Source organism: Caretta caretta, chromosome 7, assembly GCF_965140235.1.
Source record: "Caretta caretta isolate rCarCar2 chromosome 7, rCarCar1.hap1, whole genome shotgun sequence".
In the NCBI taxonomy this organism is placed as follows: Eukaryota; Metazoa; Chordata; order Testudines; family Cheloniidae; genus Caretta; species Caretta caretta.
In genome coordinates this window covers 105,017,048-105,029,289 of record NC_134212.1, presented here as the reverse complement: position 1 = coordinate 105,029,289, position 12,242 = coordinate 105,017,048, and the positions used below count along the sequence as shown (strand labels likewise).

The 12,242-nt window shown below is 37.9% G+C and overlaps 1 protein-coding gene across 1 annotated transcript in view; it reads left to right on the top strand.

Annotated features, from left to right (window-relative positions):
* ABRAXAS2 (abraxas 2, BRISC complex subunit) overlaps positions 1-11,494 on the top strand; it is a 29,372-nt gene extending 17,878 nt beyond the window's left edge. Inside the window, exons 7-9 of the mRNA XM_048858056.2 lie at positions 648-732; positions 3,588-3,702; positions 9,279-11,494. Coding sequence (XP_048714013.2) covers positions 648-732; positions 3,588-3,702; positions 9,279-9,745 — 667 coding nt within the window. The 3' untranslated portion in view covers positions 9,746-11,494. The remainder of the gene's footprint in view (positions 1-647; positions 733-3,587; positions 3,703-9,278) is intronic.
* The last annotated feature ends 748 nt before the right edge of the window (positions 11,495-12,242 follow it).

Below are 12,242 nucleotides of genomic sequence, written 5' to 3'. Positions count from 1 at the left end.
AATATGGATTTCAGCAAGAAATAGAACCAAGTATTGAAGCTGTTTAATAATCTGCTTCCATTTTATGCATTACCATTTTCTAAACAGCAAAACATATTTTTTAAATGAACTGATCTGAATTCTATAGGATTACAACATCAAAGTTAGACTAATTGTAGCCTAATATTGCAAGCCCTCCCTATGCAGAATTCCCACTGATTTCAGTGGATGTGCTTTATGTAGGGTGGATTTACAGGCTTTGACTCACGGTTTGGGAATGTTTATTTTCTTAGTCATTTTACTAAAATGCACAGACACTGCAAAATAACGTTTAAAAATGTTTTGGGTATCTAACAAAGACATTTTTCCAGTTACTGCGTGGAAGCTTGGAGAGAGGGTTTTTTTTGTTTTGTTTTGTTTAAGAGTCTAATCTTATTAGGATCAGACTCGACAAGTTTTGCCTTTTGTTCCAGAAAGAGCCTCTGCAGCTGATACGTTGTTGCCTGGATACTGGTTCCTTGGGATAGAAGCAATTTAGCAATATATGAAGTTTAATTCATTGTGTAAATATAAAAATAAAATCTTAAAGTGATTTGGAGAAAAGCAACTCAGAGAGACAGAGAAAGTTGTGATATCTTTTCTAATTATTTCTGCATATTTTCTTTTAGTACTGATTTTTTTGATAAAGATGGAGTGATGAAGGACATCAGGGCTATATATCAGGTTTATAATGCACTTCAGGAAAAAGTACAGGTAACTAATTTTATTTAATATTGGTCAACATTCATGTAGCGCCTATGTTTCTGAGCTCTGGTAGCCCAGAGCTGTAAGGTAACCTAGCTTTATTTTGAATTTAAAATGGTTTAAGGAGATATGAGAAATGACTTGTATTTCTTTACTAGTTAAACATTCATGCTGCTTTTATACCTTTTCCCACATGACCTGTGTTTAACAGATACTTCTACAAAGTATATTGTAAAAGTAGTCGGTATAAGCGTTATTGATCCTGGCTTTTTGTTGCTTTTTTTCATGTGAGAATAATTATAATGTTAAGTGACATCTGAGAGAAAATTCTATTTTGTTTAAGTGCCCAGGTCTTGCAAATGGATCTGTGTGGGTGAATTTTTCCCCATCCCCCCCATAAAGTAGAGCCCCATTGAAGTCAGTAGAGCACCACAGCAGTACAAAGGCCTGTCCACATGGATCTGATTGCAACATTGGGGTTTCACTCTGTACTAAATACTATAGGGAACTCTGCATTTATTAAAACTGACAAATATTTTGCAGGGAATGTGCTTTGGATACAATGTTTGGGTCAGTTTAAAATAAAAAAAGACTCTCTTGTTGTAATTGTAGCTGTGACATCTGAAAATGGCTCACTGCTGGGCTTCAGAAATCTAAGGACTAGATTGTCAGTTTACAACTTGTCCCAAGTAGATGATGGCATATAGCTGTGCTGCCTCAGGATCAGACCCATTTGGGAATTGTGACTGAGGCTCCCCCTTTACATACACCCTGGAGTAATGTGCTACTCGTATGGACCGGTAGCAGATCATATCCCCCGCTCTACCAGCTCAGCTTTGCTGGCTGGCACGCAAAATGAGGAATGAGGCAGAGTCAAGGCTTTAGCCATCTCTGACCCTGCCCTGTGGAAGCTGCTTTCCTTTAGTGCCCCCACTGAGATCTGTGATGTAAGTAGCCTACAGTGGGCAAACCACAATTTGGCCATGCGTGTTTGGAGGGTGGCTGGATGTACTTTTATTTTTCATACATGTGCGCACACCAACATCAGAGCAATCTTCCGTCTGAGCTAACCTGTGGACAAATGCTGTTCTCTCTGAGCCTCGTCAGCTGTGCTCTCAGCGCTGCCCAGAGCATGGCACTCAGAATAAAGAAAGAGTCTCTTTCCCAGGAGTTTCTGTGCTGCCTCCAAGCTCCATATTTGAAATAGATGAACAGTTATTCACAAATGTGTTGTTAAATGGGTTGATGGGATAGCCTTGTGTAGTACCTCCTGCTTTCCAGCATTAAGTAGAGTTAGATGTATGCTTCTGCACTAATCACTGGTGAGTTTAGCTAACAAGGTGTTTGGGAAAAATTTGGGAAAATACTGACTTTCCTGGGGAACTGCTTTATTGCTCCTAGAATTGTGACCCTGCTGTCTTTTGGTGTCTAAATGGCACTAAGTCTGCTTTTGCACAAATACCTGCTTGTTCTTTTATCCTGTGTCAAGTGTTAAAAGCTCTTTTTGTTGGTTAACTTTGAAACACGTTTCACAAAGAATGTTGCAAACTAGAAACACCAAAAATGTGTGTTAGAGCAAGAACAGATCTGTGAAATCTGTTCATTTATTCACTACACTTTTTAATTTTCACTATCAAAAACTTGAGATAGAGGAAGAATGTAGAATCTGTCTGCGCAACAGGTATAACAGCCAGGAGATCAGGTCATGACACATTTATCTCCTCACTCCTAGTCGCCCAGCTACAACACAGTTGAAAGTGTAGCATTGATGTTATATTAGCACATCACTATCAGGATCTTAGTCTGAACAGTTTAAGGATCTTTATTATATTTAACGCTCATAGTAATCTCATGTGGCTGTTGCTAGCACAGTTTCAGTGAGTGTGGGTGAGGCCTTATTTTTTGATACTGAGTGCAGAAAAGGTTAGCAGAGTATCTGAATCACTTGTAACAGATAATAGAAAATAGAGGTAACTTCTTTCTGTTAGGAGCCTCCTCCTGTAATAATAATGCCTAGCTCTTGTATAACACTATTCATCAGTAGATCTCAAAGAGCTTCCCAATCTTTAGTAAAAAGAAAAGGAGTACTTGTGGCACCTTAGAGACTAACCAATTTATTTGAGCATGAGCTTTCGTGAGCTACAGCTCACTTCATCAGATGCATACCGTGGAAACTGCAGCAGACTTTATATATACACAGAGAATATGAAACAATACCTCCTCCCACCCCACTGTCCTGCTGGTAATAGCTTATCTAAAGTGATCATCAGGTGGGCCATTTCCAGCACAAATCCAGGTTTTCTCACCCTCCACCCCCCCACACAAATTCATTCTCCTGCTGGTGCTAGCCCATCCAAAGTGACAACTCTTTACATAATCAAGTCGGGCTATTTCCTGCACAAATCCAGGTTTTCTCACATCCCCCCCACCCCCATACACACACAAACTCACTCTCCTGCTGGTAATAGCTCATCCAAACTGACCACTCTCCAAGTTTAAATCCAAGTTAATCTTTAGTGTATCTTCACCACATCTCTGTGAGGTAGGGAAGTACTATAATTCCCATTTTACAGATGCGGAACAGAGGCGCAGAGAGGCTATGTGAATTGCCCAGGGTCACGCAGGAAGTAGTGGTAAACTGTTTGGAAGTTCTTTCCATCTTGCAACAGCTGAGCATAGGCCATGATCAGTAGGTGAAAATCAGTTTTCAACATTTCATTTCATGGTTTGGTACAGTATGAGTTCATTGTCTTGGTTTCATGTTGTTTCTAGTCTGGCAATCTTATCTGGCCTAGTTGTGTAACTCTTTAATGGATTTTTGGAGAATCTGAGTATGACTTATCTTATTGTGGTTTTTCTCCCAGGCAGTATGTATAGATGTAGAAAAGAGTGAACGAGTTGTTGAATCTTTCCAAGCTGATGTAAACAAACTAAAAGGGCAAATCACACAGAGAAAAAACGAAAAGGAGCAAAAAATAAGTAAGTTCCCTTATACTTATGTTCATAAACAGGATCTGTGAGGACAAAATATTTAGTAGAAACATGGACTTAAGACTCATTGGAATGATCTGCCTGTTTTTCTTATTGCAACAAAGATATGGGGCACAGTTATTGTCAACCTAATAGCTATTCTTGCACTCATGTTTACGTTGCCTGTGATAAATGTATATTGAAATAATTCTTAGTTTGTGAAGATACTTGCAACACACATTTCAATGTTCTCTACGCCAAAAGAAAAATATAATTAGCAAAATCTTAGAAAGTTGTGCATGTGAACTGGCAAAATTTAAAATTTGAAACTGAATTGTGGAGAGGGCTAAGTGACCCATGTTAATATTTTTCTCCTGTGGATACCTGGCTCAATTCTTGCTTAGGTTCCATTATTTAGGTGATCTTAGCCTAAAAAATGTGTGATGTTGGATAGGTTAATACAGGCTATCAGGCCTTTGGACTGTAGAACATTTGCATCATCTTACCTAGAGCATGGTGACTATGGGAGAGTGCAGCATATGCATCAATGATTTTAACAAAGGATTAAAATACATGCAGTGTTTCATATTAACTAACTTGTGTGTTTTTTCTTTGGGAAGTTTATAAAGAGAACTCATTCTGAGAGAAATACTGATTTTGGTGATAAAGAATTTGGTGGGGAATTGCTTTTCCTTCAGGTGAATGACCTATGCTAGTATCACTGTTGCTGGGATGAAGCATGGAGGGCCAGCTGCCTACATCTGGCTGAACTCTGCTGAGTGTGGGACTCCAAGATGTGGGAGGGGGAAAATGGCTGTCAGCCACTTCTCAGCTTCTGTGATGCTGGGATTGAGCCTGAACCAGCATTTGACATAGAGTGGCCTGATGGGTGCTCTTGGCTAGATCAGCTAATGGTCATACGGGGATGGAGTCACCAGCCAGAGCTCTCTGGAGTTCAGCATGCTCCAGGCACACCCCTCGAACCTTCAGCCTGCCCAAGAATACTCCCCTACACCTCGGGGTCAGGTTAATATAGCAGGCTATGCCAGATGTGTACCATCTCTGGGTTTCCCTTAGGCCAAGGATATCCACAGCTTCCTTCTTAGGGTCATATTCCACAGCAGAGAGGGCAGAGCTGGAGGCCAGTACTTGGCCCACAGTTTATACAAGTGGACACACAGTACATCACTTGTGGTGGCAGCTGGCAATTAATAAAAGATAGCTGAAAAGCCAGATGTCCTTTGATTCTCCAGGGTTAATGTTCTTGTGGATGATGAGATCTGTACTATATTTAATATCCTTATATTCAAATTTTCATTAAAAGCACTAAGTAGGAAACCAAACACCCACTGGAGGAGAGATTTTGTTTTCCCCCTAGCTGGGTGTTGTCCATGCACAGTGGGGCATCTTATCTCAGTTTGGTGTTTGACTAAAAGGGTCTTGAAAAATGTAATTATTTCCTGTGTATGAGGGAGGGTTTTTTTTGTTTTTTGAAGTCTGAGTATGTAGAGAGAGTCGGAAGAATGATAGTAGCCATTTGAAAAGAGATCTGTAGTACTGAAAAGGCAGGAAAGTTGTGTGTGTGTGTGGTGGTTTTTTGTTTTTGGTAGCGCTGGAAGTGAAACAGAAAATAAGGGGGGGAGGATACAAAGGGATACAGAGAAAAAAAGAAATGAGGAAACAAACCGTGGAAATAACACAGAAATAGATAGTGATTTCTTCTAGGAAAGGAGAAGTGAAGTGAAACCAGAAAGGGAAAGAAGACAAACTATTTGACAAAGACCTTTTTTTAAAGGTAGTAAGTTGAATGATTTATTACGTTTCATTACAGTACTCAACTGCATATCACTCCAAACTGCAGGGGATGTAATAGCATGGGAATTGAAGGGAAATTTCATCCTGGGCTAGTAGGCTTAGTCTCAGGCTAGTAGATGTCGGTACATATTTGAAGGCCTGATTTTTGTGATCGGAAGCTGGTACAGCAACATCAGTTAAATGAGGCACGCTGGAAGAACTGCATGAGGTGAAGAGAATAACTAATTGATGGGATAATTAGTAGGACAGCTCTAGTGCTGCTGTAGTAATTCTCTAGTAGAGCTCTGGCCCATACATCAGTAAGACTGCAAGTTTTTTTTCAGCATTTAATCCATTAGATTGGGGCATCTTCATTTCATCTTTTAACATGTCAGCCTACCACATATCGGCTAAATTTTATTTATGAATCCACATGAGTTGTCTGTTTGCTGTTTGACTGAACTGTGGATCTGAATGAATAACTGGAATAATAACTGTGATTAAAAAATTAATCATATGATTTAAAAAAATCATGATTAATCACATTGTGAAACAATAGTAGAATACTATTTATATAAATATTTTTGGATGCAGTTAAAACACAGAGCAGGAGACATACAATTCTCCCCCAAGGAGTTCAGTCAGAAATTTAATTAATGCATTATTTTTTTAACAAGCGTTATCAGCATGGAAACATCTCCTCTGGAGTGGTGGCCAAAGCATGAAGGTGCATGTGAATGTTTAGCAATCTGGCATGTAAATACCTTGCAATGCCGGCTACAAAAGTCCCATGCAAACGCCTGTTCTCACTTTCAGGTGACATTGTAAATAAGAAGCAGGCAGCATTATCTCCTGTAAATGTAAACAAATTTGTTTCTCTTTGCGATTGGCTGAACAAGAAGTAAGACTGAGTCGACTTGTAGGCTCTAAAGTTTTACATTGTTTTGTTTTGTGTGCAGTTATGTAACAACAAAATCTACATTTGTAAGTTGCATTTTCATGATAAAGAGATTTCACTATGGTCTCTTGCATTTTCACGATAGAGACTTCACTTTTATGAGGTGAATTGAAAAATTCTATTTCTTTTGTTTATCATTTTTACTGTGCAAATATTTGTAATAAAATAATATAAAGTGAGTACTATACACTTCGTATTTTGTTGTAATTGAAATCAATATATTTGAAAATGTAGAAAAACATCCAAAATATTTAATAAATTTCAGTTGGTATTCTATTGTTTGACAGTGCGATTAAAACTGCAATTAATCAACAGCCCTAATTACAATATCATTTTTTTGCATGTTAAACTAGTATCCAACAAACCCAGTCCTACATTAAGGAGTACTCACTGGTAAATATAGGCAGCTGCATAGTGCCTTTCTCAAATATCGCTGAAGTTTCCTACTTGTCAGTGTTAATTCTGTAATTGAAATGTTAGTTTGAGTATTGAAATACTGCCATCTGGTATTACGTTGGAGCTGGACTCATTCATCCTTTGATTTATTTCAGACAGTGGGAGGCATAAGTAGAACAGGACAATCTTGACTCTTTTGGTTTGTGATTTAAGATCTGATGTATCAAAACGTACTTTTTGTTTATGCTGGGTGTCAAAATATACCATTCTTTGTATTGATTTGCTGGGGTTTAACTTACTATGATAGAAATATGTCCTCCATCAAATATCCATGTTTTTTATTAGAGTTCTATGCCATTTTGACAGAATAATTTTCATGGCATGTGTTAAGGGCTACCAGAAAAAAAACCCAAGAGCAACAAAACTGCTTAATTTGCAATTATTTTCTGCTGCTCCACAATTTTCTGGCTCAGATCCATTGTTTGAACATATTTGGGCTGGTGCTAAACTGTTCCTCTTCCCTAAAAGCTGAATAGGGCTTCAGGAAACTTTTGCTTAGCCAGGAGGAGGGTATGATAAAGTGCTCCATCATTTGAGGAAACAGTGCTGATCTAACTCACTTCGGCAGACATAAGGCAGTGCAGATGAGGGAGAGAGGTATAGCTGGAGGGTGGAGAAAGAGATGCATAAAATGAAGGGAGGAAGTATAAACAAGGCGTTAAGGAGAAAATTTGAGTGCAAAGTGGAATATGGGGCAATTGTGTATTCGGAGTAATATAAAACAAAGCATCTGAACTCACCGTTGTACTTTTCACCAGTGTTCCAGAAACATGCTCTGGAGAGAGGTTTCACTCTGGAACACATGGTTATATAATTGCGTTTAATTGTTCTCAAACATTCCTGCAAAGGGGCCACTGCCTCTTTCCATCCATTTAGTGGACCAGTTTACAAAAATAACCCTGCCATTACTGCCAGCAAGAGTATCCTTTATCAACTTTATATTCAGTTGTTTGATGTGTGGTTGGGATTAAGGGATTGTTTTGTTTAGTGAGTATTCCAAGCTTTGTAATGGGCCTCTCTGCTACTAGGATTGAGAGACCTTTCCTCCAATCAGCACGGCAATGCACATGGTACCCACTACTGCTTGGGCATTTTGGCAGCAACAGTTTGATCTCCCAACCCACTTCCTGAAGGATTCCTTCTTCCTTCCTTCAACCTGGAGGATTGATGCTAGCTCTTACCTATTCACTGACCACCTGTAATACACAACCAGTGTGAATCATTACTGTTTCCTGCTTGACCAGGGATAATGCAGTTCAGGTAACCACTGCTGCATAAACCAACAAGAAGGTGAAGGTGGATAGCAAGAGTGGCCAGAGCTGAACCCAGTCTGTGTGGCAACGGATTCTGGGCACTAAGAACAGAACAGCATTAGCCGTGGACTGCCAGTGGGCTGCAGGCATCAGTTCCTGAGAGCCTGTGTCTGAGCAGACAAGAATTGCTTGAGAGAGGGTGAGACAGGAAGGTATATACACAGTTTCTGCATACATGAAATTATTAGATTAAATGTTGTAGCTGGTTTTCTACCTTCTCACTTTCTCAATACTGGGAAACTTCGTCTTTGGCATTGGAGAGTTGATCATATATCAGTCATGCTCCCTGTATAGGGGGAAAAAGGGAGCTATTGCTATGTACTTTTCTGCTATTCAGGTCCCCATAGTAGTGCTGTTTGTTGGAAAGCTTGTCGTACTCAGCAATTATTGTTAGGTAGGTATGAATTCTGTTTCTACTGCAGAGAAGTCAGTTGAGACTGTACCTTCTAAAACATTAAAATCTATCATTTTTATAAGTGCAATAAGATATTCAAGGGAGTGATTGCTATTTTACGCTGCATGCACTTCTCAGCTGCTGAAAAACCTTTTACTTTTCTATCTCGCCACTCCCTGTACTGTGTGTCAAAGATGGAACCCTATTGTGTCTTAATTTACCAGACCCATGTGTTTGAACTTGTTCTTTTTCCTATGTGAGCAACATCTTGTCTATTTAAATGATTCCATATACATCAACTTTGGTGCTTTTGGCTTCACCTCAACTGTTCATAAAACACCACTTTAATCTGAAAAAAGGCAGGCTATATGAAACATAAGTAGTAGTAGAAATATAATTCCCAGAGGCCTGAGAGTTAAGTTTACACTTAAGTCCAGTATAGCAACTTTTCTATCCATAAAATGGTTTGTTTAAATAAAGCCACTGAGAACAAAACACTTTTTTTGCCAGTTTTATGCAGTTTTCCACAAGAAACAAGACAGATGCTTTCTAATGTGTTCACTGCACCTGAATTTTCTTAAGCACTGACCAACATAAATATAAAACTAAATCACTTTTCATGCTTTTCAGTGTAATTAGGACATGTTTATTTTCCTTTTGTCTTTCATAGGACTGCAGCAAGCCATCTTAACCAGGCAAATGTCAACTGATAATTTGGAATCTATGTTTCCTCCACGAATGTCCTACCCTGGATTTGCTGTGGAAGGTTGCACACTTGAAGACTCAGATGCCTCTGATCCCCCTCCTCCTTATTCTGATTTCAGTGTGAGCAATCAAGAAAGTACTTTGGGTCATGGTCTCCCAGAAAGCAATGTTTTCATGCCTCGACCTCAAGCAGTGGGCTCTTCCAATTATGTTTCCACAAATGCAGGATTGAAGTATTCTGGTAACGGAGCATCCATGCCTTCCTCCCAAAGAGCAGTTAATGACATTGTTGATGAATCAGAAGACAGTGATTATGAGAACTTGCTTGAACCTACAGAGTCATCTGACAGTGAATACTCACAGACAAGGGATTCACGATCTCTGACGCATCCTGATGGGGATTCCAGGAACACACAAACGTCCCAGATATAATAGAACAAAAACTCAACATGGCACTCTTTTTTTCATAATTGTTACAGAAAAATTTTGGGGATTTAACCTGGAGGAAATAAACTACAAAGAGGATTACTGTGCACAGAAAATGTAGAAGACTTGCACTAGATGGCTTATTCACCTTGTGATACATTTTGCAAGTTTATAATGGAATCATTAGGATAATCAAGTTGTTTGTTAATGTTGATGAGGTTCATGGATGTACTGGTAAATTTAGGCAAAATGAAATTTCTAGAAACCTTGTAGCTTTTGTTGCCGTATTTTCTTTAGGACAATAAATTGGGATTTAGTGACTAAGCACAGTTAGTCTACAAATAACAATGTTCTCTAAAATCAAAACTTACCTCTTGCACTATCATGCCTTGAATTTTAGTTTTTGAAAGGGAAACAATTTATCAATAGCCTTCAAAGCAACTTTCTATGGTGAGCCAAATTGATCTTTACCAGAAATAAAATTTTGATAATTCCAAGAAGCCTGATTGGAACAAATGTGGTCTACCTTCTTCTGTGTGCATGCTCTTTTAATAGAGAAGGGATTTGTTTCAATTTTTTGTACTAGCCTAATGTATATCATTTAAAATGACTGCCTTTTTTCTGTAGGAAAAACTTATTGGTAAATCATCCAAATGAATGTCATAAGCATACTTTGGTTTTGGTGGGTTTACAATGGCTCTATGCTACTCTAGCCTCATTTACAGTCTCATTTTTGTACTAAAAATATGAAGTGCACATAGTAAATTACAAACAGTAGTTAATTCACAATTGGGCTTTAGAATCTACAAATTCCAGAAATTATAAACTATATGCCATTTCTTTGCAATCTGTGCATTGAATTTATACTTCCGTACAATTTATTTCATGTAAGGAATAGGGGATTGCATTGGGGAAGATTGTTTAGAGATTCCCCTGGGTTTATTACCTCTTTCACCTCCGGGTGAAATACACAAACATTTATTTTAATTTGAATTGCAGCTCTTGTCAGAAATTCCACATTTTGGAAACATAAAATGTGGTATATGTAGAGAATCTATGTTTGGATGCACTTATATTTTTATTTAATTACTGCTTGTATTCTGATTTTGCCCAAAAGATGTGAAATTGTGCCATTAAAAAGTCTGTGTACTATTGGGCTTTTCCTTACTTGTAATTGACAAAACCTGCAGTTTATGGTGTTAACATATGCATTTAATGCTTTAAAATATGAATAACCCTCCTTTTGATTGGTTAATATCCCAAAGAACAAAACAGTTGCTTAAATGTTTAAATATTTCAGATTTACAAAAGGCTAAAATCTCATTATATAATATATATGTTGGGCAAAAACCTGTTCATTAACCTCTCTTTGCCTGTATTAAATTAAACCAAATGGGTTTGGAAAAATGAAATGTTAAAATTGGCACTCTTCTATTGGGTGTTTCAACCTTTAAACATCTAGTGGTCTATCTGTTTTAACTGTTTTACATTATTCTCATTAGCCTTAACTTGATGCATTTTGTTTTCAAGTGTTGCAGTCCATTTTAACAACAGATTTGTTCCAGTTTTATTAATGTTGGTTATCTTCAAGCAGTTGTAGTGCTGGTGTGATAAACAAGTGCTGTTGCCATCTCATCAGTTCTGGTTTTCACATAAAAGAAAGGGTTTTTTGTTTTTTTATGCTGCACAGAACCTGCAATGTACATCAGACAAAGCAGTTAAATGTGACAATAAACTTTTATTTAATCCTGTAAATATATTTTTAATATCTGTCAGCTAGATTTCATGCATCTACATGTGAAAATGCAATTTAGAGTTGAGAGACTTGTTTATTTTAAAAGATCAACAACTTTTCCTATTGTGGAGGTAAAAGGTGGAATTCGCTAGAGGAAGAGGCTAAAACAACGAGATTATGGTTTGTATGCCATTCTTGTTCACATTGTTCATGCCCACCTAGGCATAACAAAATTTTGTAATCTTTTCCTACAACAGAAATACGACAACTGTGAGGGAATAATTTTCATTTCACCCTATTGCACATCAGAATAATTGCGGAAGGGGAGAGTGCATAATGAAAGCCCTCCAACTCTTAGCACTTCGATGTGGATATTTTCAGCTACGGTAATCACTCATAAACAAGCATAAAGGATCAATATTTGTAAAATAGAGTAAATATTTTGCTACAGAAAGACACAAGGAAGTGTTGTCTTTGCAGGTTTGTCATGCTCCTTTTGACAATACGATTGGATGATGACCATAATGCAGTAGTCGGAAGAGATAGTAATACACAAAGAAGGTCAGTGGTTCATATATGGGGTTTAAGCATAAGGTTTCCAAGCCTCAACCATGCAGACTTTCTTTCTGAGCATAAAAAAAACCCAACTATCTGCAGGAATTGTGATTTGCCAGTGGGCAAAAAAAAAATCAAATAGTATTTGCGGCATAGTAACAAAGCTGTATTCACAAAATATAGGGTAGTTATTGTATTTTTCAAATTCTGGCT